The following is a 27,880-nucleotide window of genomic DNA, read 5'->3' on the forward strand; positions in this document are numbered from 1 at the left end:
TTAGTGGTCGGACAAGTGATGGGAGAGCTAGAAGCTCGAGATACTAGGATGCAAGAGTATCTAGGACAAGTCAAACGGCTACAGACGAGTTTTGAATCCTTCAGTCTGACGCACATTTCCAGGAGCGTAAACACTCATGCAGACTCGCTGGCCACTCTTGCCACGTCCTCGGCACGTAATTTGCCACGAATGATCCTAGTCGAAGATCTAGTCAAGGCCAGTCCCATCAGCGGAAACCCGACCCAAGTCCATCAGATTAGACAGAGCTCCAGTTGGATGGACCCCATAAGGAATTTCCTCCAAGACGATATCCTACCGGAAGAAAAACTAGAAGCCGAGAAGATACGTAGAAATGCTCCTCGTTTTTGGCTATCAGAGGACCGCAAACTTTATCGGCGCTCCTACTCTGGACCGTACTTACTCTGCGTACATCCAGAAGAGTCCGAGTCTCTTCTTGAGGAGTTGCATGAGGGAGTATGTGGAAGTCACACCGGAGGAAGATCGCTGGCGCACAGGGCACTCACCCAAGGATACTGGTGGCCGAACATGCAGAGACAGGCCCAGGAATACGCTAAGAAGTGCGATCAGTGCCAAAGATTTGCCCCGAATATCCACCAACCCGGAGGGGTTCTCAACCCACTCTCCAGTCCATGGCCGTTCGCGCAATGGGGTCTTGATATTGTCGGGCCCTTCCCCAAGGCTGCGGGGAACAAGCGATACATAATAGTCGGAACCGATTATTTCACTAAATGGGTGGAGGCTGAACCTTTGGCCAACATCAGGGACGTGGACGCCCAGAAATTCATCTGGAAGAACATTATCACCCGCTTCGGAACTCCGAGAACACTCATTTCCGACAATGGTCTTCAGTTTGACAGCAAGAATTTTAGGGAGTATTGCCGTGAATTTGGGATCATTAATCGATATTCCACCCCCGCATACCCCCAAGGAAATGGGCAAGTCGAGGCCGTAAACAAGGTCATAGTGAACGGATTGAAGAAAAGACTAGATAAGTCAAAGGGGAGATGGGTAGAAGAACTACCACACGTCTTGTGGACCTATCGGACAACGCCGCGGCGTTCAACCGGTGAAACCCCCTTCTCAATGACTTATGGGGCTGAGGCCGTGCTTCCGATCGAGAACAATTTCCCCACGTTGAGGTCTAGCTCGTTTACCCCAAGCGATAACGATGAGTTGCTAGGAAGAAGTCTGGACCTAGCCGAGGAAAGAAGGGAAAAGGCCACGATTCACATGGCCTATTATCACCAGAAGCAGAGACAAGGGTATGATGCTAACGTCAAATTGCGGCCTCTGGGTCCAGGTGATCTCGTGATGAGGAAAATTCTTGGCAGCGCAAAGAACCCCTCTTGGGGCAAGTTGGGGCCCAATTGGGAGGGACCATACCGTGTCACATCCGTGGCCGGAATAGGCGCCTACTACCTAGAAGATTTGGATGAAAAAGCTGTACCTCGACCATGGAATGTAAATAACCTCAGGAGGTATTATTATTAATGAGAATGGCTTAGCATACGTTTTCTTTCATGAGTATCCGCCACTTGCTGGTCTACGTGACAACTATTTATAAGTTTTAAACAGAACCTAAGTATTGCATGGCTCCTCGGACCACAGACTTAGGGGAAATTAATACTTAAGTCAACTATTTATAAGTTTTAAACAGAACCTAAGTACTGCATGGCTCCTCGGACCACAGACTTAGGGGAAATTAATACTTAAGGCAACCATTTATAAGTTTTAAACGGAACCTGAGTCCTGCATGGCTCCTCGGACCACAGACTTTGGGGAAATTATTACTCATGACAATTCATGGTTTTAAACAGAACCTAAGTCCTGCATGGCTCCTCGGACCACAGACTTTGGGGAAATTATTACTCATGACAATTCATGGTTTTAAACAGAACCTAAGTCCTGCATGGCTCCCCGGACCACAGACTTTGGGGAAGTTATTACTCATAACAACTCATGGTTTTAAACAGAACCTAAGTCTTGCATGGTTCCTCGGACCATGGACTTAAGGGAAATTGTTACTTATGATAGATTGGGAGATTGTTACTTAAAGGAAATCATTTTTAAGGCGTGCGTACAGCCTAGCACCATTGCAACCGTCAAATGCGCAACCCCAAAAACCCATTTTATTTTGACCGATTACCTGTATCCACATCGATCGTAAATGTTTAAAGAAGAGTGCTACTGATGCCCATCCGTAGTAAGCAAAACGAACATTTTATATTAATATTCCGAGTACATTAGAAAGAGAGGTCCTTACAAAAAAGGGAAAAGTAGGATAACTCTCATTTAAAAAAAAATAAAAAAAAAAAAATAAAATAAAAAATAAAAACTATTCACAGAGATTGAAAGCCTAAAAGGCTAAGCTTGAGCAGGAGGATCTTCTTTCTGCTCGGGCTGAGGAAGAGGAACCTCGATGGTAGAGTCTGCGGCGGGATCCTCCGCCATATCAGGCACAAGGACGGCATCAGGCACCGCCAGGTCCTGCTCTGAAGCCACTTGGGCGTCTTCAGGATTCGCACGGATCTCCCGAGGATAGAAGATGCTCTCGGGCAGTCTTAGTGCCGAATCCGCAGGAACTCCTGCAGCGTCGAGAGCATGAGCCCATGAAATGCCGCAGTACTCCCTGCATACCTCGGGAATCTCCTCAGACAGCCTGGCCTCCGTCTCTTCGGCCCCGAGCTGGCGAGCAGCATTCTTCTCGGCCTCTGTAGCCTCTCGGATCAGCTGGGCCTCCTCCTTTACCCGCCTTAGCTCATCCTCTACTTTTTGCAGGGCAATCTTGAGATCCTGCACTGCCTGCCTCTCGGTGACGAGGTTAAGCTGCGTCGTGTACAGCTCTTTGCGCTGGTCCTCCGCCTGGGTCTCAGCACTCTTTAAACCAGCCTCTGCACTTTTGCGCCGGTTCTCCGACACCTTGAACTCGTCCGTGAGTTTAAGATGCTCGTGCTTGAGGGACCCCAAGGCTTTCTCCATCTCCGCCCGAGCCTGGGTCTCAGCCTCAACCCGACTACGGCTATCGCGGCAAAACTCATCAGCCACGAACACCTGTTGAGTAATCTGCGAACGAAGTAAGAGTGTTAAAGAAATCTAATAGGGATAAGTAAATTAATAAAACAGTAAAAGGATTACTTACCAACGCGAGATCCCTTTTTAGGGATAGGAAGAGCTCGTGCTGAGAGAACCGCCTATAGGCCTCCATGTCCCGAGGAAGGAGTAGGGGTTGCTCTAAGGCGTCAGCCACGTACCCTGCTCGGCCTCGGTTATACTCTCGGACCGAAGCATTGGAAAGGATGGCCACCCCATCCAGTTCCAACTTGGGGTTCCATGCACGAGGGGCAGCGCGCACTTCAGCAAGGTTCTCCTCATCCCGGCTCTCCGAGGAGTTACCCCTTCTGCTCCTTGGCGCCCGCGTGGTCTTTTGCTGCTTGGTCGGCTGGGCAATCACCTCACCTTCCTCAGGAGTGTCAATCGGCCTTTTCTTCTTCAGGTCCGGATTAACCTTAAGGCCAGGGTCCGAGACACCCTGAGGGGCCACAGGGGGAAGGGTTTTGACCTGGGATGGAGTTGGTCCCTTCGATAACTGACCCTTCGCTGACTGACCTTTCCCTCGGGAGGACATCAGCTCCTTTAGAGTCTTTCCCTTTCCTGCCATGGGCTCTACCTCTTCGTCTGAAGTATCGTCCGAGCAGATAACGATTGAGGGAACACCAACTGCGGAATGTTGGTCCTGCTCTACTTCGGGATTAGAAAACTCCACCAAGGGGTTTTGCTGAATTTCCTCCTCGAAGTAAAACTTATCTATCTCTTCCTCAAGGGAAAGACGAGATGATTCAGCCTCTTCTTCAACCAAAACAGCAGCGCTAGGCTCGTTTACCGGAGGAAGCTGCTCTGCTAAGTAGGGATTTCTGACACCTGGCAACACAACTGGTGGCAAATCGTGGTCAGCTAGGAATCCGTCCTGGGACACGTCAATTCTAGCCAGCCTCGGACTGCCAGCCCTGATAGCGTGACCGACTGCCTGAAAAGCGCTGCTCAGAGGTTGATAACCCAGAACCAGATGGGCCGCACGCAACTGTCCGTCCTCGGCGACGTAAATCTCCGACCTAAGGAGATAGTTCAACGCTGGCACGTTCACAAAGTTTATCCGAGGAGCAACGTGAATTTTGTCTGCAAACAAACCAAGAAAAGTGAGGTTAGACCATGAAATTTTCCAATTACAAAGAAAGCAAGAAAAATAACCTCTCAACACTAAATCCTTTCCCAAAAAAGACCAATCCTAAAAGCGCCGCACCTGGGTTTCCTGCCCGAGTTGGACAATGAATACCGTCGAACCACTCCCCAGAAGCAATGAGGAAGTCATTCTTCACGGTCTTATTGGAAACTGGAAGACAAGAGATCAACCTAACGTCCTCGTTCCGGGATTTAAGATAATACCCATCATCCCCGAGGCGGTGACATTCGTACAGATAAGCCACATCGTGCCAAGTAAGGCCTAGATTCATCCGCTCGTCTAAGACATCTACACAGCCTAGTATCTTGAACATATTCGGGGCACACTGATACGGCGTCAACCTATGATTGAACAGGTATTCCCTTGTGATCCTACGCATGGGAAGTGTCATCCCTCCCTCTATGAAAGCAATCATGGGGATAACAACTTCTCCTTCAACTCTATCTGTCAATACTCCTTCTAGAGGACAGTACCACAGCCCAACCCCAGGGGGAATGTGGTATTTAGCCCTAAAGGCCTCCATAGCGGTTGGAGTTTTTACTAATTTTTCGAATCTACCCATCTGAACTGAAAGGGGGAAATGAAAGTAGAGACCAAGAAGAAAAGTAAAGTCCGAGGAGGGAATTGAAACGGTGAGAAAAACGAAATGTACTGGTACCTTCACAAAACGCTCAATGGGACGCCTGGAAATCTCTCTTGGACGAAACGCTTCACAAAGACGGCTACGGCGGCGTAACGGACGCAAGTGTTCGTATATCTCTGGGATTCGATGGAGTTCTCTGGAGTCCTTTGAGGTTTGTGAAATGCAGATGAAAGAAGGAACTGAACCCCTCTGACGTCTTATATAGCCGGGAGGAGAGAGAAAAGATCATCCCTGCCTAAAAATACGGGAAGAAACGATGGCCGTTCGATCCATGCCAAGCCGTTGGATGAAGGGAACATAACGCCTCCAGAAGTTAATGGCCGCGCCTCGTAAATTGTAGCGCGTCAAAAGTAACGGTCCGCATGCGCGCCCCACGATCTCCTTATTTCCACCCTCTCACAAACATCAAAACCCCGCTTTTCTCCTCGGAGGGAGGTAAAAACCGGAGTTTTGAGGGACTATTGTGGGGCCCGGCCCAAAAATGATGGGCTATTCCAAACTCAGGCCCAACCGAGGAGCGTCCTGGCCGAAGAGAAGCCTCATATGAAGCGTTACTCAATCCCAATAGCGCCAAGGAAACCTGTCCGAGGAGTAACTCCTCCTCGGACATCATAAAGCCCACACGAGGAACTTTCCCCAGCCATTTCAGCTCATCTTCACAACATATAAAAAGAATTAAATCCAAAATATCTCATGGAAGGCTACCACCACATTAATTGCGCCCCAACCACCCTCTTGGCCGCATTAATGAGGAAAAGACACCTGAACAGTACCGCCTTGGCCTCTGCAACTCACGAAGGGACTGATGAGGGCGTCTGATGGGACAGGTGCTCAAGTGGATGCTTAGATGATCAACAGGTGTAAGGTTGAGATGAAAAGAAGAGAACTATATAATGTAGTGGAGTCCCTCAAAGAAGGGGACAGGAGAACTGTATCAGGAACAAAAAGAAATAAAATCATACTTGAGAAATATCCATTCTTGTGTTTTTATTTTCTTTTTGCAAACAATACTGTCCATGCATTAAACCGAACAAGTTCACTGAGGCTAAGTTCTTTGACCCATCCTCTACAAATATTTATTGTGGGTTGCGCTTTGGGTCAAGGCCTAATCAACATAAGTTGGGCCAGGAAAATCGTGCAACTACAGATATTGTTAAGTGGTGGAAAAGTGTAATTTTATAAAAACAAAATTTAGCTACAAAATTGATTATAGTATTAAGTCACAACCTTACTCAATATCTTTTTATAGAAAGTGAATTTTGACAAATTCACCATTAGATTACTTATTTTTCTAATACCCTCCATGTTTGCAAAATTTCAAGAAAATTAAAAATCAATAACTATGTCATCAATAAAATTTTTAAATAGCAAGTTTTTATAATTTAAAATTATGCATAAAATATAAGCTTATAGATTATATAGTAAATAATATCCGATTGACACAATATTTGAAATATGTATTAAGAGCCTAATGAATATGCAATTCAACGGTTAGATTTTCAAAATATATAGTAATATTTATTTTATTGAGTGAGTTTGTAGTTTTAAATTACAACCAATTTTGTAACTAAATTTTGTCTATTTTATAAAATAAAATTGCTAAAATTAATACCTATACATATACTAATATTTTTAAAAAAAAATTTGAGGGCAAAGAGTGGTTCCATCCATGAGGCAATGAGTAACTGAGAAGACTTAAGATACAATCTACAATAGCTAGGTAGCACTAGTAGCAAGAGCTAGGAGGGTTTCAATACTTAATCACTACAAATACGAAAAGTTGTATCAGTATAGTATTGTACGTAAGTTTCGATGGATAATATGCATTCTTGAAATCGATAGTTACCACACAAGATTATTACTTGTCTCATCCAGATCTGGATTTCACGTGCAAGATAGAATGGTTATCTTTCTCTCTTTTTTTTCTTTTTTTGATAAAGATAGGATGGTTATCTTGTTCAATTTCGAATGAATTTCAAGCTGAACTTAATAATAATAAATAAATAAATAAATAAATAGACATAAAATTAAATAATAGATTTAAAAAAAATTAAAAGTAAAAAATCAGAGAATTTCAAGCTAGATTTTAATGCTTTAACAGAATGTCCAAGCTTATTTTAGTCTGTTCCTTCCAAATCCTAGAGCACCAGAGAGAAGAGTCTCTTTGTCCAACAAATACGTGTTTGTTCATCACCCAAAAGCTTTGTTTGCTTCTGGTAACAAAAAGAAGTGTAGCAGAATTCAGTATGTCCCTCTTCTTGTACAAATTTGAAGTCATCTCCACTCATATATAACTATTTCGTTTCTGTCTTAACAGTTAGTACTTGAACTAAAACTCCTCCAACAGTTTGATTAGCTTTACCATTGTCTGTCTTATGAAAGCAGATATACTTCTAAACATTTTATATTCAAACAAATGACTGAAAACTTTCTGTGTGCATGCACGTGTGCACATGTGACTGACTAAATGAGGTTGGAAAAACCTGAATTATGTTATTTGAAATTGAAACTGAAGAAGGTTACAGGATGTTTATCACAGTTTTTGAAAAAAATAAGCTCCGAAGTAGTATATTGGTAATAATATACTTCTAGAAAACAATAAACAGCAGCAGTGCAGAACCAAGGTAGACAAGCACCCCCATTATGCAAAAAGGAATGGAAGGATCTACCGAGGGAAGTGAGCACGGGAAAATTCAGTCAAATTCTTCTCAAGTTTGATAAACCCATCTGAGCCTGCACCTTTAGTCTTCAAGAAATGGGAGAACCATTGAGCAGAAAGCTTTGGTTGCCTTTTTAAATCCGGGTCATCCACGTCTACATAGTAAAGGCCAAAGCTTGATTCAAAGCCGTCCAATAACTCAAATAAATCCAAGAAGGACCATTGAAAATAGCCTCTCGTATTTGATCCATTCCTTCCAAAATTAGATTTGAGAAAGAGAAAAAGAAGGGGGAATTATGTCAAAGAAGTAAAAACCATATATCAATGCAAAGAAACATTTAGAAACTTATAATAATTTTCTCCAATGTATAAATTAGCTGATGACAGCTAACTTAGTTTTGAGGAAAACATAAAGGAATATACATAGAGGATCATCCATCAATCTAGTTTTACAAGTGTATGAAATGGAATTAACTGTGATGATTATGTGTCTTAAATTGGTGTGACAACTAATTACACCCCACAACTTGAGACTTTAGGTGATAAGTTTGTTAAATTTTGTGTTGGCAAATTAGACAACAGTTTATGAACTTTCTCTCCTCGCCACGTGTTGTGGCAGAGAAATGTAAATATCTTGCTGTGTTATTGGTATTAGACAAGAGACAGTCAGAGAACTCTTTTGATGTATTGAGTTTTGAGTTCTGTTAGTATTTTGAGCCACTTCGGTGATCTCCTTTATTTGCGATGTGACCACTGAGATAGGATCAGGATGTCTAGAGTTGCAGACACTCAGATTATAGTGAAGGTAGTATTTAAAATAATTTTAGATTATTTAAAAGATTTAAACAGAAATCAATAGAAAAAGGGCATACCTCAGTGCATCAAGCAAAGCCCCAATATGTCCATGCAAGTAGTTCACCCGTGGCTCATCTTCCAATGACGAATTGTGTGGAGTTTGATGTCCTGCAAAAACATTACAACCAAGATTAGCTTCGCTCTAACAAAAAAGAAAAAGAAAAAAAGATTAAGTTTCTCAATTAAGGGATCACTTAAAATGAAAATAAAATTGGATTTTGAACTTAGCTATGTACTTTCCCCCCAACATGAACAACAATCATAAATTAGAACAAATGGTACTTGAGAGGGCAATGGAAGAAAATATGAAAAATTCAATTAGGTTTTTCTTTTTCTTTTTTTATTTAAAGTAACTCATTTGTTCATTGTTTGATCACTTTTATTTTGAATGGTGCAAACATTTGAAATCGAGAGTAAAACGGTTGACATTCTATTAAACATTTAGTTCATGGATATTGATCCTCTATGCAGGCTGCCAATTGATTGTTTTTTCAGATAATGTATTATAAATTGCCAAATTTTGATGGTAGTCAGTATATTTCTATGTCTATCTATCAAGTCCATATACCAAAACTAGTGACAGCTTTAACAAACATTAAAATTGAAGATAAAGTAAAAGAAATTCTTCTCATTTGCAACTAAGTCTGCCAATAAAGGCTTATTATGCGCTCTGTAGTTACCTAATATTTGTGATTCAAAATGAGGAAGCAAGAGTCACTTTTAAAATAAAGAAACTTATATTAAGAGGACTAAAATCATGAAAAAAAATTGTGTTAAAAATCATATTTCTATCAAAATGATCTCTAGCATTACTTTGATGAATGATTCTACAGTTCTAAGGGAGCAAGAAGCACACATACAAACAAACTCATTTTGCATGAGCGCGCATGTGTGTTTGTGTGTGTGTGTGTGTGAGAGAGAGAGAGAGAGAGAGAGACCATTCTCATGAATGTAAATAGGAGGATTTCCATAAGCTTGCTTGAAATACTCCAGCAGTTCTTGCAATCCCCATGGCGCAGTCGAAAACTGAGTCAAATAGGCTAATTAGTATTACACCGATATGAGCTTTACAAGTAAACCATCTCTGCATTTGATGTTCATGTTCTCACCTTATTTGCTGATATATCATTTGGAATAGCTGCACAATAGGACAAGTAGTATGCTACTTCAGTTTCATCTCTAAAGATTCGGTTACACAATGATGAATTTATTGAGGACCATCATGTATAAAATAAAAGAATGAAGCCCAAATTATAAAATTCAACAACAGACAGACAGAGTTGAATTGGTAAGTTGAGAAAGGCTAGAAGGTAATCTAATCACCAGTGGAATTAGTCCCCATTGTGATGAGTCTATATATAATAGAATATACCTGTCAACTCTATCGCCATATCTGCATTAAAGTCTCTGACCTCCATGTTTAGTTTGCTGGAGTCATCCTTGACGTACAACATGGCATAGTAATTTAATCCTAGAAAGTCAAATGAACCCTTAACCAGATTTGATTCAAAATTGGTGAAGGCTGGAAGTCTTGAGCCTAAATTTTTTTTCATAACATCGGGATAGTCTCCATAAACCAAGGGATATGCATACCTGCTATGCCAAGCATATCATGAAACCTAGCTTATATATGGCATATAATGCAAAAATTAAAAAATCAGATGTTTTCACAATAAAAAACAATCACAAAAAACTAAACCAAAAGAATCTTAAACTTTGTAACGACTACTTGCTTTAGGTCAATACCATATTCACATTACACTTCATAAACGCCACAATGAGATGACAGCAGGTAAGGTCAATTTGTTCATGAATGTGTAACTTACCAACCAATCAGGAAGTCCATGGCTCTTTGAGCAGCGATAACATCTTCAGTTTTGTTTGTTAGAGGAAGAATCCAGAAAGCTAAGAGATTGATTCCTATAAATCCATGCTGCTGGTCCTGCATTGCCCGCACTCAATTTGTTCATATATAGGTTTCCAATTTTTCATTATCTTTTTTTTCCCCTTGGCATGTGTTATTCTAAAAGTTTAGAACAAAGGCACAAAAGTACTAAAAGAGGGTGCTTCTTTCTTGAGGCTGAAAAGCCCAAGCATGACCTTCATTTTTGAACATCATATAGTTAAGGCATAACATTGATTAATTCATTAAATTGACCAAGCCACTTGAAATGAATAGCTTCAATAGTACCTGGTACTTTTCCTTATATAATCTAGCAGCTGATGCATGCGCTAACAAGATATGATGAGTTGCCAAGTATGGCTCAGTTGAGGAGTTGCCTCTGGTGCAATTAATGCCAAATGGAGGAGAACAATGTTCAGGTGGCGTAACTCCCGATTCATAACCCGCTATTACGAACACATTGGCCTCGTTCATAGTAGTCCAATGTAAAACCCTGTCACCAAAATTCCTGAAGCAGACATCTGCATATGCCGTGAAGTCTTTCCTGCATCCACATCTAGATTATTAAATCTTATTCCTTGCCAGGATTTCTTCTTACCACACAGAATGTGGATATATACACTCCAGCATAATAGTTGTCTACGATAGATATGAAGGATGAGAACCATACACCATTTCTCGACTAAGCCATCCTCCATACTTGTCTTCCAGTGCCTGTGGGAAATCACTGTGATGTAATGTAACATGAGGTTGGATTCCTGCTTGATCAAGAAACAAAAGACGTCAGCAGAAGAAAAGGCATGGACAAATTAGCATACAGAAGGACTCTATCAACTTGAGAAAATTGTACTATTGTTATATATGATTGGAATGGAAAGTAACCATTGCTGGATAGTTCATTGATAAGATTGTTGTAATATTGTAGACCCTTTGGATTGACAGGTCCTCTTCCATCTGAAGCATTAGAAAATAAGTAGCTTAAGTATGAGAAAAAGTATTAAATCACTTCATGTTCTGCTAATAAAAGAAATTTGTGATCATACTTGGAATAAGTCTTGACCATGAGATAGAAAATCTGTAGGCCTCTAAACCTGTGTCCACCATGAGCTGGACATCATCCTGCAAGAGTGTAATCAACCTTATCATACACAGAACACAGTCCTATAGTCCTATTTCTAGATGGTTCAAATAAAATGAGCAAATAATTTGTTGATTTTGTCATGGGTCATATAATTAGTATCTATCAGGCAGAGCACAGCCAATCAAGGAATGAACATTTGTCATGCAGAACACTTCATTTTGTTATAATTATGGTTTACCATTTTCTAACATCTTAAGTTTTTGGGACAATTCATCATTTATCATGGTATTATAAAAAGTGTGCTAAGTTTAAATCATGTTTCCACTCTAACTCAAATTTAAAGAGTTAAAAATACCTGTGCAATTGGTAATATATTAGTGGATAAATACTTTTACACACAACTTGTTAGACACAAACCAATCAGGGGATAAACTAACCTATAGTCCATGACAAACAGTCCTCGGAAAAGAAGTATTGTACATACCTTGTATTTGTGATACTGATCACATGCTATGTCCCCACTGCCTCCATGCATTTTCCCTGAAAATTTAAAAATTTATGTTAACCCCTGTAGTTGACTGAGTTATTTACTTCACTACACTTTAATTATTATTAGTGACTTGTATATTGTGGTTACTTAACCAAAAATAAATTTAAATTCATAATTGGTTAATGTGCAAAGTTGATTAATGCCCACCTAAAAATCAACCAAGAGGTTTGTTAAAGATATTGGGTTTTTATAAATCTAATGGCCCAAAAGGCCCAATATATTGTAAGTCTATGTATGGCTAATCCTAGCTCTTTATCATGTGGACGTAACCCGTCTTAACCACGTAACTCTTGTGTTTTCTCTATCTCTCTTGCTTTTGCTTCTCTAAATTATTTTATTCTTGTCTTTCAACAGGGTCTAAATAGACTTAGCTTAATTATATCTCATTCCAGTTCTAATTTTATCAATCCAAGTGATATATAGTCATTCACATTATATGGAATAGGTGAGATTTTGATTTTCTAGCACTTGAAAAATGGGACTATTATGAGCACTAATAGTACTTTTGATATACTAATCAATTTGAATGCAAATAATCTCATTTTTATTAAATAAGCAAATACCAGGGAATAAACTATTTCATAAAAATGTTACTACTTATAAACCAAGTTAGTTATACTAATTGGGGGAAAATGTTTAGAATATGACTTTAAAATGCAATACTAATTACAAAGAAGCTTTACCAGAATGGGAAAAAGAATCCCATATGCTAGGCCCCCTCCCATCTTCATTTGCTGCACCTTCAACCTTTCATATATGAAGAAATCATCAATTCTTTACAACTTTCAGTAATGAAATAACTAAACAAATAGCACTTAAAAAAAAAAAAAAGTTATCTTTAAGAAAAAAATTGAAAAGAACGTGTGAAAACTTTTATTAATAAACAGACCTGATAAGCTGAGGTCCCAGAACCAAACACAAAGTCAGGTGGGAAGTCATCTCTGCTAAATTTATCAACCCCCAGTACTTCAACCACTGATATGTTTATCAGAAGAAATAGAAAGACATGAGAGAGAGAGAGACTCAACATCTTCTTTTTCCTTTTCTTTTTTCTCAAAACAATGCTTTGAAAGCGCAATGTATCCTCTATAGCTTGACCCAAATGAATGGCTTTAATTTATAGCCAGACAAAGAGTGGGTCCCACCCACGAGTAGAAAAATCGACATGTAACTAGTGCATTGAGAAATGAGAAAAGAGACAAACTTGTCCTGGTTGCTGACTCAAGATACTGGACTTTTTTACAAATGTTAAAAGGAAAATGACAGAATATTTTGACCCTGGAAACAGCTTAATTTATGAACAGCTCTTGCCTCTTGGTTAAGTGAATGATACCAATATTGTAAAATATAAAAATAAATGTAGTGGAAAGATCGTGATTTTGAAATCAGACCGTTCAAAGGATTGAAAAAGGATGAACTTCAGACGATATCTAATTGAGATTGAACGTGAGGACATTATAATTAATTTAATAATAATTATAAATATAAATATAAATAAATATGTTAAATTAGTACAAAATGAAAAATTAGTTAAAATAGTCCAAATAAATATAAAGACTATTTTTTAAATCTATTTTTCATATCACAACTTCCATTAATTTTAAAAATCAGTGCAATATTATCAATTATAAATAAAAAAAAAACATAAATAAAATAATAATAATAACGATAAACAAAAGCCAAAAATGGCACAAGTAAACAAAACAATGGTGTATCATAAATTATAGGGAAATGTTAACATTTTATTGGAAATTGATAAAATAATAAATTTTTCTGATAACATTTTATGTATGTTTTATATAAAAATGATGTTAAAATTTTCCTAATTTGATTTATTAACAATTGCTCTAAGAGTAACATGACACGTTAAGAAGGGCTATGACTCAATAAATGAGTAAGAAACTTTCAAACTCTTTTTTTTTTTTTTTTTGGAACAAAGTTTCTCTCCAAAGTAGTTTGGAGAGAAATCCTACAAACTCATCATATATATTTATATTGAGTGTGAATTTTGAAAATCAAACAACTAGATTGCATGTTCTTATCACATCCTTAATGCTTACAAAATTTCAAAAAAATCAAAGATCAATTGCTATGTCATCAAATAAATGTTATAATTTCAAGTTTTTTTAATCTAAAGTTGTATATAAAAAATAAGTTAATTGATCAAATAGTAAATAATATCCGATTTAAATGAAATTTGATATACATGTTAAGAACATAAGGAACATCAAATTCAACGATTAGATTTTCAAAATTCACACCCAAAAAAGAAATATATGAGAAGTTTGAAAAGTTTCTCTCCAAACTAGTTTGGAAAGAAACTTTATTCTTTTTTTTTTTTTTTTTTTGGTTATTTCCAACACATTGTCACATGACTAGGCTCAACAAACTAAAAGGTAAAATAAAGTTAGAAACAAAGCATTTACCTAAACTGAAGGCAGGAGACTAAAATATGAAGAACAAAAGAAGAAGCAAAGAATAAACAATGAAGTAGAACTAGCCATTTCTAAATTATTACAACTTATAGTAGTACTTATTAAATAATGTTACCCAATACAACTTTGAATTCACGGACTCTTCAATTATAGAATTTATTTCATGTGAACCTCTATCCATGACTTAACTTGCTTGAAGAATCTGGTTCAACATTCTAATTTCTGGAATATACAACAACTTCAACATCATTCGTTTTGAATTTTCTTCAAGCTTGATCACCAATATAGACTTTTCAGAGCAGGAGGCACAGTACCTTCAAATTTACAATAAATAGCTCTCTAAATCTTTTTCACACACTCTAGTTTTTTCTTATATACTTTAAGCTTAGATGCATGAAACCCTAGTCACTTGATAGGCTAAATGGACTAAAATAAGCTTGATTGATCGACTAGTCATCAAAAACTATCAAACTTACAAAAACTTGAATTTGATATGCTCGTCTAAAAAAAATATACTTCTAAGACAAGTATATGACATTATTTTGTTCACCAAAAATCTAGACTCGACAGTATCATCTGCCTTGCTGCTTGTTAAAATATGTGGCTTGAATTTGAGGTGCACCAAGTTCATATATTATTTGTTACATAGAATCCAGACTCAGAAATCCCACTCCTGCCTCACATTGGTTTTTTTTTTTTGCCATCATTGATTTTGCTATTTACCAACCTTGTCTTTTTTAGTAGGGAATTTCAAACCTCACACATAAAAAGACGTGCTGCTTTCTAGTTGTTTTAGAGAGAGAGTGGCAACAAATAGCGCTGATCTTAGGCACATCAACTTTTCGTAGAGTTAAGAATTCTTGTGGACTGTTAGTCGTGTGAGAGAGACTTTTTGTTAAATTACCGACTTAAGACCTTTTGTTCTTTTATTATATTAAATTATCAATTATTTCAAAAGTTTAACTTTTTGAGATATAGTAATTTTAATCACATATTTTTAACATTTTTTGAGTTGTATTTGGAATTTGAGTTTTTGGGATTTTTAGTGTTGACAAAGTCTATGATAAATTTATTTGTAATTATTGATTGATCTATATTCCATTGTAATAGTATGAGTGCCGAACGGAAAACAAAGTGCACTATTCGGTACTCTGTCTTCCTGCTTCAAAATTTCAGCCTCCAACTCGATCTTTCATGTGCAAGATAGAATGGTTATCTTGTTCAATTTCAAATGAATTACAAGCTGAACTTAAAAAATAAAATAAAAAATATATAGATTAAAAAAAATCAGAGAATTTCAAGATAGATTTTAATGCTTTAACAGAATGTCCAAGCTTATTTTAATCCAGTTCCTTTTCCAAATCCTAGAACAGCAAAGAGAAGAGTCTCTTTGTACAACAAACTATTACTTGTTTGTTCATCACCTAAAAAAAGTCTCCAAAACCTTTGCTTGCTTGTGGTAACAGAAAGGAGTGTAACAGAGTTCAGTATGTTTGTCTTCTTGTACAAATTTGAAGCCATCTCCACTCATATATGACTATCTGGTTTCTGTCTGAACAGTTAGTACTTGAACTAAAACTCCTTCGACAGTTTGATTAGCTTTACCATTGTCTGTCTTATGAAAGCAGATATACTTCTAAACATATCATCTTCAAACAAATGACTGAAAACTGTCCCATCAAAAAAAAAAAAAAAAAAAAAAAAGACTGAAAACTGTGTGTGTGAATGCGCGCGTGCACATGTGACTGACTGAATGAGGTTGGAAAAACCTGAATTATGTTATTTGAAATTGAAACTGAAGAAGGTTACAGGATGTTTATTACAGTTTTTTGACAGAAACAAGCTCCAAAGTAGTATATTGGTAAATAATATATTTTTAGAAAAAAAATAAAATAAAATAAGAGCAGCAGTGCAGAACCAAGGTATACTAGCACACCATTATGCAAAAAGGAATGGAAGGATCTACCGAGAGAAGTAAGCATGGGAAAATGCAGTCAAATTCTTATCAAGTTTGATAAACCCATCTGAGCTGACACCTTTTGTCTTCAAGAAATGGGAGTACCAATGAGCAGAAAGCTTTGGTTGCCTTTTTAAATCCGGGTCATCCATGTCTATGTAGTAAAGGCCAAAGCTTGATTCAAAGCCGTCCAATAACTCTAATAAATCCAAGAAGGACCATTGAAAATAGCCTTTCGTATTTGATCCATTCCTTCCAAAATTAGATTTGAGAAAGAGAAAAAGAAGGGGGAATTATGTCAAAGAAGTAAAAACCATATATCAATGCAAAGAAACATTTAGAAACTTATAATATTGCTCTCCAATGTATAAATTAGCTGATGACTTTTTAGTCTTTAGTACAAATAAATTTTGCTAGCTAACTTAGTTTTGAGGAAAACATAAAGGAATATACAAATCAGATCATCCATCAATCTAGGTTTACAAGTGTATGAAATGGAATTAATTGTGATGATTATGTGTCTTAAATTGGTGTGACAACTAATTATACTTGAGACTTTAGGTGATAAGTTTGTTAAATTTTGTGTAGGCAAATTAGACAACAGTGAGTTCAATTTTATGGACTTTCTTTCCTCGCCACGTGTTGTGGCAGAGAAATATAAATATAAATATCTTGTTGTGTTATTGGTATTAGACAAGAGAAAGTTAGAGAACTCTTTTGATGTATTAAGTTTTGGGTTCTGTTAGTATTTTGAGCCTCTTCTGTGGTCTCCCTAATTTGCGATGTGACCACTAAGATAGGATCAGAATGTCTAGAATTGCAGATACTCAAATTATAGTGAAGGTAATATTTAAAATAGTTTTAGATTATTTATAAGATTTAAACAAAAATCAATAGAAAATGGGCATACCTCAGTGCATCAAACAAAGCCCCAATATGTCCATGCAAGTAGCTTACCCTTGGCTCATCTTCCAATGATGAATTGTGTGGTGTTTGCTGTCCTGCAAAAACATTAAAACCAAGATTAAGCTTCTCCCTAACCAAAAAAAAAAAAAAAAAAAGATTAAGCTTCTCAATTAAGGGATCACTTAAAATGAAAATAAAATTGGATTTCGAACTTAGCTACGTACTGCCCCTAAACATGAACTTAACTCATAAGTTAGAACAAATGGTATTTGAGAGGGCAATGGAAGCAAATATGAAAGATTCAATCAGGAGTTCTTTTTCTTTTTTTTAATTAACTCATTTGTTCATTGTTTGATCATTTGATTTTGAATGGTGCAAAAATTTGAAAACGAGAGTAAAATGGTTGACGTTCTATCAAACATTTAGTTCATGGATATTGATCCTCTATGCAGGCTGCCAATTGATTGTTGTTTCAGATAATGTATTATAAAATGCCAAATTGTGATGGCAGTCGGTATATTTCTATGTCCATCTATCAAGTCCATATACCAGAACTAGTGACAGCTTTTACAAATATTAAAATTGAAGATGAGTAAAAGAAATTCTTCTCATTTGCAACTAAGTCTGCCAATAAAGGCTTATTATGCGCTCCATAGTTACCTAATATTTGTGATTCAAAATGAGGAAGCAAGAGTCACATTTAAAGTAAAGAAACTTATACTAAGAGGACTAAGATCATGAAAAGAAAATTGTGTTAAAAATCATCTTTCTGTCAAAATGCCCTCTAGCATTACTTTGATGAATGATTCTTCAGTTCTAAGGGAGCAAGAAGCATACATACAAACAAACTCTTTGTGCATGAGCACGCATATGACTTTAAAATGCAATACTAATTATAAACAAGCTTACCAGAATGGGAAAAAGAATCCCATATGCTAGGCCCCCTCCCATCTTCATTTGCTGCACCTTCAACCTTTCACATATAAACATTTTTTTGAAGGATATGAAGAAATAGAGAGAATATGAATTATCAATTAGAAATCATCAATTCTTTGCAACTTTTAGTAATGAAATAACTAAACAAATAGCACATTTATAAAGAAAAAAAAGAAGAAGTTATCTTTAAGAAAAAATTGAAAAGCTGAGGTCCCCGAACTTTTATTAATAAACAGACCTGATAAGCTGAGGTCCCAGAACCGAACACAAAGTCAGGTGGGAAGTCATCTCTGCTAAATTTATCAACCCCTAGTACTTCAACCACTGATATATGTATCAGAAGAAGCAGAAAGATATGAGAGAGACCATACAAATGAGATGAAGAGGGCGAGGAAGATGATGATGGCGATGATGATTCTGATGAAGATGAAGACGAGGATGAGGATTAAGAGGATCAAGATGGTTCTAGGGGTCATAGTGGGCATGGGGTACTACATGAAGATGAGGATGATAATGAAGAAAGGAGTTCTTCAAGGAATAAAAGGGCTAGGAAGGGAGTGTTTAGTAATGGTTCAGCTCAGTTAATGCAACAATTGAGATGTGAATTGGAGGAGCAGCAAGTGATGTATCTCAAAGCAATGCTTTCAAAGCATGCATGTTTATTATCCTCTATAGCTTTAATTTATAGCCAGACAAAGAGTGGGTCCCACCCACCAGTAGAAAAATCGACAAACTTGTTCTGGTTGCCGACTCAAGATACTGGACTTCTTACGAATGTTAAAGAGGAAAATGACGGAATATTTTGGCACTTGCATTCGTGGTGTTTGTTGGTTTGTTTAGACTTTAGACCTTGAAGACAGCTTAATTTATGAACAGATCTTGCCTCTTGGTTAAGTGAATAATACCAATATTGTAAAAAAATAAAATTACTGTGCATCTCTGGTGTGGGGTTTAAGTCTCCAAGAGGGAGTTTCACACACATATACGCTTAGATTAAGTTAGAGTAGAATTCTATCTTGTATAAAAAAAATTATAAATAAATAAAAATAAATGTAATGGAAAGATCTTGATTTTGAAATCAGATTGTTCAAAGGATAAGAAAATGATGAGGTTCAAGATTTTTGAAATTGGAAAAAATATCCAACTGAGATTGAACTGACATTATAATTAATTTAATTATAATATAAATAAATAAATTAAATTAGTACAAAAGAAGATTTGATTAAAATTGTCCAAATAAATATAAAAACCATTTTTTACATATATTTTTCATATTGCAACTTTCATTATAGTGTTTCAAAAATCAATGCAATATTATCAATTATTAAAAAAAAAACACACACACACACACAAAAACAAAATAATAATAATAATAATAATAATAATAAACTAAAGCCAAAAATGGCACAAGTAAAGAAAACAATGGTGTATCGTCAATTATAGGGAAATGTTAATATTTTATTGGAAATTGATAAAACAATTAATTTTTTTGATAACTTTTTATATTTCTCATAAAAATTGTATTAAAACTTTTCTAATTTGGTTTATTAATAATTGCTTTAAAGGTACTCGTTAACATAACACATTGGGAAGGGTCATGACTTAATAAATGAGTAAGGGCAAAATTTGGTAAATAGTATAATATTTTGGAAAAAAAAATCAGTGGCTGCACACGTTTGAAGTTACGCTTGACCTTGATTTATAATAAAAATTAAAAAAAAAAAAAAAAAAAGGTGGAACTCGAGTTCCATGCTTTTTAAAAAAAAAAAACCCAAATGGAACTCGAGTGTAAGAAACACGAGTTTCGTTATTTTTTTTTAAATGGAACTTGAGTTTGTTATACTCGAGTTCCACCTTTTTTTTTTTTTTTTTTTTTAAATCAAGGTCAGCCGTAAATCAAGTTTGAGAAATCCAATTTTGGGTTGGAACTCAAATTTTACAAACTCGAGTTTCAAAAACAGTCCAACTTACTAAATAACTTCAAATGCGTGCTATCTATCTAATATTTTTTTGAAAAAATGCTGTTGAGCAAATTTTGCCATGAGTAAGAGAATTTCAAACTCTTTTTTTTGTTATTTCGAATGCATTGTCACATGACTAGGCTCAACAAACTAAAAGGCAAAAATAAAGTTGGAAACAAAACATTTACCTAAACTGAAGGCAGGAGACTAAAATATGAAGAACAAAAGAAGAAGCAGAGAATAAACAATGAAGAAGTGAGTCCCACCCACCAGAAGAAGATTGCATTTACGTAAGTAATGCAATCTTGCCTTGTTTGCAATGGGTTAGGTTTAGGTGGCGACCTACTGAATAGAATTGAAATTTTGCAAAATAGAATTACCCATTTCTAAATTGTTACAACTTATAGCATTACTTATTAATGTTACCCAATACAACTTTGAATTCACGGACTCTTCAATTATAGAGTTTATTGCATGTGAACCTCTATCCACGACTTCATACACTTGCTTGAAGAATTTGGTTCAGCATTCTAATTTCTGGAATATGCAGCAACTTCAACATCACCCGTTTTGAATTTTCTTCAAGCTTGATCACCAATATAGACTTTTGAGAGCAGGAGGCGCAGTACCTTCAAATTTACAATAAGTAGCTCTCTAAAAGCCTTTTTCACATGCTCTAGGGTTTTCCTATATACTTTAAGCTTAGATGCATGAACACATAGTCACTTGATAAGCTAAATGGTCTAAAATAAGCTTGATTGATCGATTGATCGACCACCCATAAAAAACTATCAAACTTACAAAAACTTGAATTTGATATGCTTGTCTAAAAAAATACACTTCTAAAACAAATATAAGACATTATTTTGTTCACGTACGGTTTGCCAACCAAAAATCTAGACTCGACAGTGTTATCTGCCTTGCTGCTTGTTATAATATGTGGCTTGAATTTGAGGTGCACCAAGTTCATATATTATTTGTTACATAGAATCCAGACTCAGAAATCCCACTCCTGCCTAACATTGTGTGGTTTTTTTTTTTTTTTTTTGGCCGACATTGATTTTGCCATTTACTAACCTTGCCTTTTTTAGTAGGGAATTTCAAACCTCATACACAAAAAAGATCTGCTTTCTTGTTGTTTTAGAGAGAGAGAGAGATAGAGGCAACAAACAACGTTGATCTTAAACACATCAAATTTTTGTAGAATTAAGAATTCTTGTGGACTGTTAGTTGTGGTGAGAGAGAGACTTTTTGAGTTGTATTTGGAATTTGAGTTTCTTGGGATTTTTAGTGTTGACGAAGTCTATGAAAAATTTATTTGTAATTATTGATTGATCTATATTCCATTGTAATAGTATGAGTGCCGAACGGAAAACAAAGTGCATTATTCGGTACTCTGTCTTCCTGCTTCAAAATTTCAGCTTCTCTAACTCGATCTTTCATCCTATCATCTCGGGAGAGGAAGATAGATATGAGTTAAAATAATTTTAGAAATGAAAAGTTCAATTAAGTGATACAGCTATTCCTTTGCAATTTGCAATTGTCTAATCTAGATCAGGATTTCATGTGCAAGATAGAATGGTTAATTTTTTTAAAAAATTAACAAAAAAATCAGAGAATTTCAAGATAGATTTTAATGCTTTAATAGAATGTCCAAGCTTATTTTAATCCAGTTCCTTCCAAATCCTAGAACAGCAGAGAGAAGAGTCTCTTTGTACAACAAACTGTTACTTGTTTGTTCATCACCTAAAAAAAGTCTCCAAAACCTTTGCTTGCTTGTGGTAACAGAAAGGAGTGTAACAGAGTCCAGTATGTGTGTCTTCTTGTACAAATTTGAAGCCATCTCCAGTCATTTATAACTATTTCATTTCTGTCTAATGGTTAGAGTTGAACTAAAACTCCTCAAACAGTTTGAGTAGCTTTACCATTGTCTCCCTTATCAACAGCATATGTACATCTACTAAACATTTTATCTTCAAACAAATGACTGAAATTCTGTGCTTGTATGCATGCTTGCGCGTGTGACTGACTGAAGGAACTTAAAGAAACATGTACTATGTTGTTTGGAGTTGAGACTGAAGAAAGTTAAAGGATATTGTATATTTGTATTATATGTTTTGATTAAAAAATACAAAAACAAAGGCAGTAAATTAGCATTCTAGTAAAAAATATACTTCCAGAAAACAAAAAACAGAACACACCACGTGGACCATCGTGTAAATATGCATCGATGAATGACAGGATCTACTGAGAGAAGTGATCATGGGAAAGTGCAGTCAAATTCTTCTCGAGTTTGAGAAACCCATCTGAGCTGACACCTTTGCTTTTCAAGAAATGGGAGTACCAGTGAGCAGAAAGCTTTGGTTGCCTTTTTAAATCTGGGTCATCCAAGTCTACGTAGTAAAGGCGATAGCTTGATACATAGCCATCCAACAATTCTAATACATCCAAGAGGGCCCATTGAAAATAGCCTCTTGCATTTGATCCATTCCTTCCAAAGTTAGAGAAAGAGAAAAAGGAGGAGGAGTTATGTCAAAGAAGTAATAACCATATGTTAATGTAAAGAAACAATGTAGAAACGTAGAATAATGCTTTGTAATGTATTAATTAGCTGATGATTTTTTTTTTTTTTTTGTACAAAAAAATCTATCCTACTTAGTTTTAAGGAAAACCAAAGGGAATATACATATTAGATATCTAACACTAATCCATCAATCTAGTTTTACAAGTATATGAACTGGAATTAATTGTGCTGATTATGTGGCTTGAATTTGTGTGAGGGTGCATGGAGCATCAGACACAACCCAACATTCTAGACTTTTTCCATGTTTTTCTGTGTGATATAATTATGTCCACAGCTTGTGCCTTTAGGTGATGAATTTGTTTAACTTTGTGTCGACAAATTAGCCAACAGTGAGTTCAGTTTTATGAACTTTCTCTCCTTGCCACGTGTTGTGGCAGAGAAATATAAATATCTTGCTGTGTTATTTTTATTAGACAAGAGACAGTAAGGGGACTCTTTTGATGTATTACGCTTTGGCTTCTGTTAGTGTTTTGAGCCACTTTTGTGATCTCCCTAATTGATGAAATTAGAACTTATCTCATTGCCTGTAAACGTGACCAAGTTGTATCTTTCTGTTAAACCACTGAGGTAGGATCAACTATCAAGATGCCTAGAGTTGCAAACATTCAGGGTATAGTGAATATTATAATGCTTAATAAATTCCAGATTATATCATAAGATTTAAACTGAATTCAATAGAAAATGGGCACACCTCAGTGCATCAAGCAAAGCCCCAATATGTCCATGCAAGTAGTTCACCCTTTGCTCATCTTCCAATGATGAAATGCGTCGTGTTCTCTGACCGGCAAAGACATTACAACCAAGATTTAAGTTTCTCAATTATATGATCACTTCAAAATGATAAGAAAATTTGGATTTTTGGCCTTGCCACCTAATGCCCCAAAACATGAATAATAATCCATAAGTTAGAACAAATGGCATTTGAATGGAAGCAAATATGAAAGATTCAATGAGGTTTTTTTTTAAAGTAACTCAATTGTTCGTGGTTTGTTCATTTTGACTTTATATCAAACATTTAGTTTATGAATAGAGATCCTCTAAGCAGGCTGCCAATTGAATGTTGTATCTGATAAAAAGAAATTCATCTCGTTTAGGAAGAGGCTTAAGTACTCTGTAGTTTTGTAGTTTCCTAGTATTTTTTATTCAAAATGAGGAAGCAATATGCATCACTTGTAAAATAGTGAAACTCATCTTAAGTAGATTAAAATCATGAAAAGAAAATTCTGTGTGTTACATTCCCACTAGCATTACTTTGAATTATTTTTCACTACTAAAAGGAGCAAGAAGCCCACATAGAAACATTCAGTGTGTGTGTGTGAGAGAGAGAGAGAGAGAGAGACCACTCTCGTGAATGTAAATAGGAGGATTTCCATAAGCTTGCTTGAAATACTGCAACAGTTCTTGCAAAGCCGAAGGCACAATTGGAAACTGAGTCAAACAAGCTAGTTAGTATGACACTGATATCACCATCAAAAGTAAACCATCTCCACACTCTATGCTTATTTTCTCACCTAAACTACAGATATATTTTTTGGGAAATCTGCACAATAGGAAAAGCAGTAAGGTACTTCAGATTCATCTCTAGATACTTGGTAACAAAAGGGTGAATTATTGAGGAGCATCACATATAAAATAATATAATGAAGCCTAAATTAGCAAATTCAACTACAGACAAGCAGGGTTGAATTGGTGAAATTAGTCCGCATGGTGCTGAGTCTTTATATATAAAAGAACATACCTGAGACCTCTATTGCCATGTCTGTAAAAAAGTCTCTGACCTCCATGCTTAGTTTGCTGGAATTGTCCTTGATGTACAACCCAAAGTAGTAATTTAATCCTAGCAAGTCAAATGAACCCTTAACCTGATTTGATTCAAGATTGGTGAAGACTGGAAGTCTTGAGCCTGCAATGCCAAGCAGATCATCATAGCCTAAAAAATAAATGAATTCCAAACCAAATGTTTTAACATTAAAATAAAAAATAAAAAATAAAACAAAAGAACCCCAAAATATGTAATGACTATTTGCTTTAGGGTCATACCATATTAAGATTACACTGCCAAAAATGCCATGATAAATTGACAAAAGTCAAAGGTCATTGTTCGTGAATGTGCAACTTACCAACCAATCAGGAAGTCCTTGGCTCTTTGAGTGGCAATTGCATCTTCAGTTTTGTTTGTTAGAGGAATAAACCAGAAAGCAAGAAGATTGATTCCTATAAATCCATGCTGCTTGTCCTGCATTGCCCACACCACACTTACGTAAAGAACATTTACTTGTATTCCTGAGTAGTAATTCTGTTCATGTATATGTTAACGTTCCCAATTTTTTTAAATCTGTTTTTTTCCCCCTAAATATATAGAACAAAGGCCTAAATGGTAATTATGGATTATAAAGTACTAAGAAGAGGGTGGTTCTTTTATCAAGCTGAAATGCCCAAGCAGTATCTTCATTTTTGGCCATCATGATTAAGGCATAACATTGATCAATTCATTAAATTGACCAAGGCATTTCAATAAATTATATGAATAGCTTATATAATACCTGGTACTTTTCCTTATACAATCTAGCAGCTGATGTGTGCGCCAATAAGATATTATGACTTGCCAAGTATGGCTCAGTTGAGGAGTTGCCTCTGGTGCAGTTAACTCCAAACGGAAGAGAACAATGCTGAGGTGGTAGACTTCCATTGTTGTAACCCCCAACAGCAAACACATTTCCCTCATTCATGGTAGTCCAATGTAACACTCTATCACCAAACTTCCTGAAGCAGACATCAGCATATGCCGTGAAGTCTCTCATGCATCCATGTCTAGATTGTTAAATCACATTCCTTGCCATGTTTTCTGCTTGGTGCACTGAATGTTTTGATATAGACTCAAGCATAATAGTTGTCTATGACTGATATGAAGGATGAAAACCATACACAATATTTCGATTAAGCCATCCTCTATACTCGTCTTCCAGTGCCTGTGGGAGATCACTGTGGTGTAATGTAACATGAGGTTGGATTCCTGCTTGATCAAGAAACAAATGACATCAGCAGAAAAAAATGGCATGGGTTATTGTGCATAATGGAAGCACTCAATCAATGCAAAGAAAACTGTACTATCATCATTTTTTATGGAAATGCCCAGTAACCATTGCTGATTAGTTCATTGATAAGATTGTTGTAGTACTGTAGACCCTTTGGATTAACAGGTCCTCTTCCATCTGAAACATTACAAAATGAGAAGCTTAAGTATGAGAAGAAGGACAAGACATCACTTCTTGATCGGTTAATGAAAGAACTTTGTGATCATACTTGGAATAAGTCTGGACCATGAGATGGAAAATCTATAGGCTTCTAAACCAGTGTCCACCATAAGTTGGACATCATCCTGCAAGAGTGGAATCAATCTAATCATGCAGAGCACAAAAATGAAGTAATGAACATTTGTCCTGCACAAATCCTTTGATTCCTATGCAAGCAAAAAAAAACAAAAGAATAGTTTATAGGAAATGAATTATTCTACATACCCTGTATTTGTGATACTGATCACATGCTATGTCACCATTTGCTCCATTCGTTTTCCCTGCAAATTTGAGTTGGAGATCAGTCCTGATACACATTTCCTGTCAAGTGTCCATCTGCTAAGCTTATGTTTGTGATTCCAGTGATCAAGTTCGACCAATGACATGAATTTCATAAAACCAAGGGCTAAGGATACTGTTAAAGATATTGTGCCCCAAGTATACTGAAGGCCCATGTTAGTATTAGCATAGAGTTAGCTCCTATATATACCGTACTTACAATTGCTTGTAAGACCCAGTTTTGAATAACAAGATGTTGCCATTAAGGGACATTATGGACGTAAGCTGAAAAGCTCAACATGTTATTTATTTTCTTCCATTAGCTTTCTCTCCTCTTTTTTTTTTCTTCTCTCCAGGGAGTTTAGATATCATGCACATTAGAAGGTACATGTTTGTTTATTGTGCCTGTTAGTCTTGTATCCGACCCCAAAAATTTGGGATTAAGGCTGCTTGTTGTTGTTAGTCTAGTAATTTTTTAAAAAATAAAATGGCATGATTAAATACCTATAGCTAGAAAAAAAATTATAAGGCTGGAATTAAGGCCTAGTTGAGTTGAATCGAATATGGTGAATATAAGTCCAATGGGCTTAGGCCCATTGTACTACACTCCTATTTCTTGTGAAGTACACATATCCTGCCCACATAAAGAGGCCGTCTCTTGTACAATATTTTAAACAGTTCAATACAATAAGATTTATCTCTCCCATATATGCTCGTCTTTGTTTGTTTTGGTGGAGAAAGAAAGATGAAAAGAATTGGTTAAATTACCAGTTAAATTTCCAACTATTAAGCAAAGTTCAATTTGATTCTTCAACTATCAATTTTGTCAATTTAATCAAGGGATAGGTGACTGAGCTGCACTCAGCTAAGAGCTCTGTACATCCAAACAGCTGAGGAAATTCAAGCAATGGTTAGTGCAATTGCTATTGAAATAGGCACAATAGAGAGGCTGTCATTAAGGGCGATTCAGAAACTCTAATGAAGGAGTCAAAGGGACAACACTCATAGGTTGTCTCCGGTGGGACATATCCTTGACAATGCACTGGTGCAGTCAACAAACAAACCTGAGACGGTTCGAGGATAAACATCAGAGAAGGCACTGTGATGTGGCTGCCCACTCAATAGCTCGCTATACCAAATATGTAATGCATATCTGATTGTATTTTGTAATTTCAAACTGATATTATTCTTTGGTTCTAGTTACCTCAGTCAGTAAAGATTGTTATTATCGAACAAGAGATCCGTAGCCTTGTGCATATGCATGGTACAATTTTAAAAAATCACAGTTATACAGTTCAAATTATACTTTTTTTTCAAAGATGTTCAAATTATATATGATATTAGCTTGAACTTTTTTAAACCATACATTTCTAAAATATATAATGGTTTCTCATTATATATATGTGTGTTAAAATCAAGTGTGTGTGTGTGATTTAGAATTTAATTGGTTTTATACTTTTCGATTTTTATACCTAATAATTCACTTGCCACAAAAATTAAAAATTTAAATGGACACGTGATAGAAAATTGGATTTCAATTGAAATTCAATTTAGAATCTAATAGAATTTCTCAATTAAAA

At 36.1% G+C, this 27,880-nt stretch overlaps 2 protein-coding genes across 18 annotated transcripts in view; both read right to left on the reverse strand.

Moving 5' to 3' along the window:
- The window catches only part of LOC126727585 (beta-glucosidase 11-like), a 100,069-nt gene extending 81,474 nt beyond the window's left edge, over positions 1–18,595 (reverse strand). Inside the window, exons 1-13 of one of the 17 annotated variants that reach the window (XM_050433392.1) lie at positions 18,422–18,595; positions 18,157–18,220; positions 11,884–11,939; positions 11,362–11,437; positions 11,201–11,272; positions 10,989–11,076; positions 10,607–10,862; positions 10,242–10,357; positions 9,788–10,008; positions 9,525–9,553; positions 9,354–9,441; positions 8,433–8,523; positions 7,375–7,813 (exon numbers count right to left, since the gene is read on the reverse strand). In XM_050433392.1, the coding sequence (XP_050289349.1) occupies positions 7,567–7,813; positions 8,433–8,523; positions 9,354–9,441; positions 9,525–9,553; positions 9,788–10,008; positions 10,242–10,357; positions 10,607–10,862; positions 10,989–11,076; positions 11,201–11,272; positions 11,362–11,437; positions 11,884–11,934 (1,335 nt within the window). In that variant the 5' untranslated portion in view covers positions 11,935–11,939; positions 18,157–18,220; positions 18,422–18,595 and the 3' untranslated portion in view covers positions 7,375–7,566. Of the gene's footprint in view, positions 1–7,374; positions 7,814–8,432; positions 8,524–9,353; positions 9,442–9,524; positions 9,554–9,787; positions 10,012–10,241; positions 10,358–10,606; positions 10,863–10,988; positions 11,077–11,200; positions 11,273–11,361; positions 11,438–11,883; positions 11,940–12,632; positions 12,697–12,838; positions 13,047–18,156; positions 18,221–18,421 lie in introns of those variants that run through there. The other 16 variants (XM_050433387.1, XM_050433370.1, XM_050433390.1 and 13 more) reach the window with 16 other exon arrangements.
- A 3,634-nt stretch (positions 18,596–22,229) lies between these two features.
- LOC126727590 (beta-glucosidase 11-like) lies at positions 22,230–26,107 on the reverse strand. The gene is made up of 9 exons (XM_050433394.1): positions 26,032–26,107; positions 25,869–25,940; positions 25,649–25,741; positions 25,272–25,522; positions 24,853–24,964; positions 24,467–24,658; positions 24,071–24,170; positions 23,420–23,512; positions 22,230–22,635 (listed from the first exon to the last, which is right to left on the reverse strand). The coding sequence occupies exons 1-9, from the start codon at positions 26,090–26,092 to the stop codon at positions 22,389–22,391; spliced, it is 1,221 nt and encodes a 406-aa protein (XP_050289351.1). The 5' UTR covers positions 26,093–26,107; the 3' UTR covers positions 22,230–22,388.
- Between the last annotated feature and the right edge of the window lie 1,773 nt (positions 26,108–27,880).

The sequence above is a fragment of the Quercus robur genome, chromosome 5 (assembly GCF_932294415.1).
Source record: "Quercus robur chromosome 5, dhQueRobu3.1, whole genome shotgun sequence".
In the NCBI taxonomy this organism is placed as follows: Eukaryota; Viridiplantae; Streptophyta; class Magnoliopsida; order Fagales; family Fagaceae; genus Quercus; species Quercus robur.

Excerpts from the sequence above, each read along its gene's own strand:
- LOC126727590 (XM_050433394.1), bottom strand. The coding sequence starts at position 26,092 with ATGGTGGACACTGGTTTAGAAGCCTATAGATTTTCCATCTCATGGTCC. Across the intron at positions 24,965-25,271 it reads TGTATAAGGAAAAGTACCAG|GACAAGCAGCATGGATTTAT; the intron begins GTATTATATAAG and ends TGGGCAATGCAG. Across the intron at positions 23,513-24,070 it reads CCTATTTACATTCACGAGAG|CGGTCAGAGAACACGACGCA; the intron begins TGGTCTCTCTCT and ends TAATGTCTTTGC.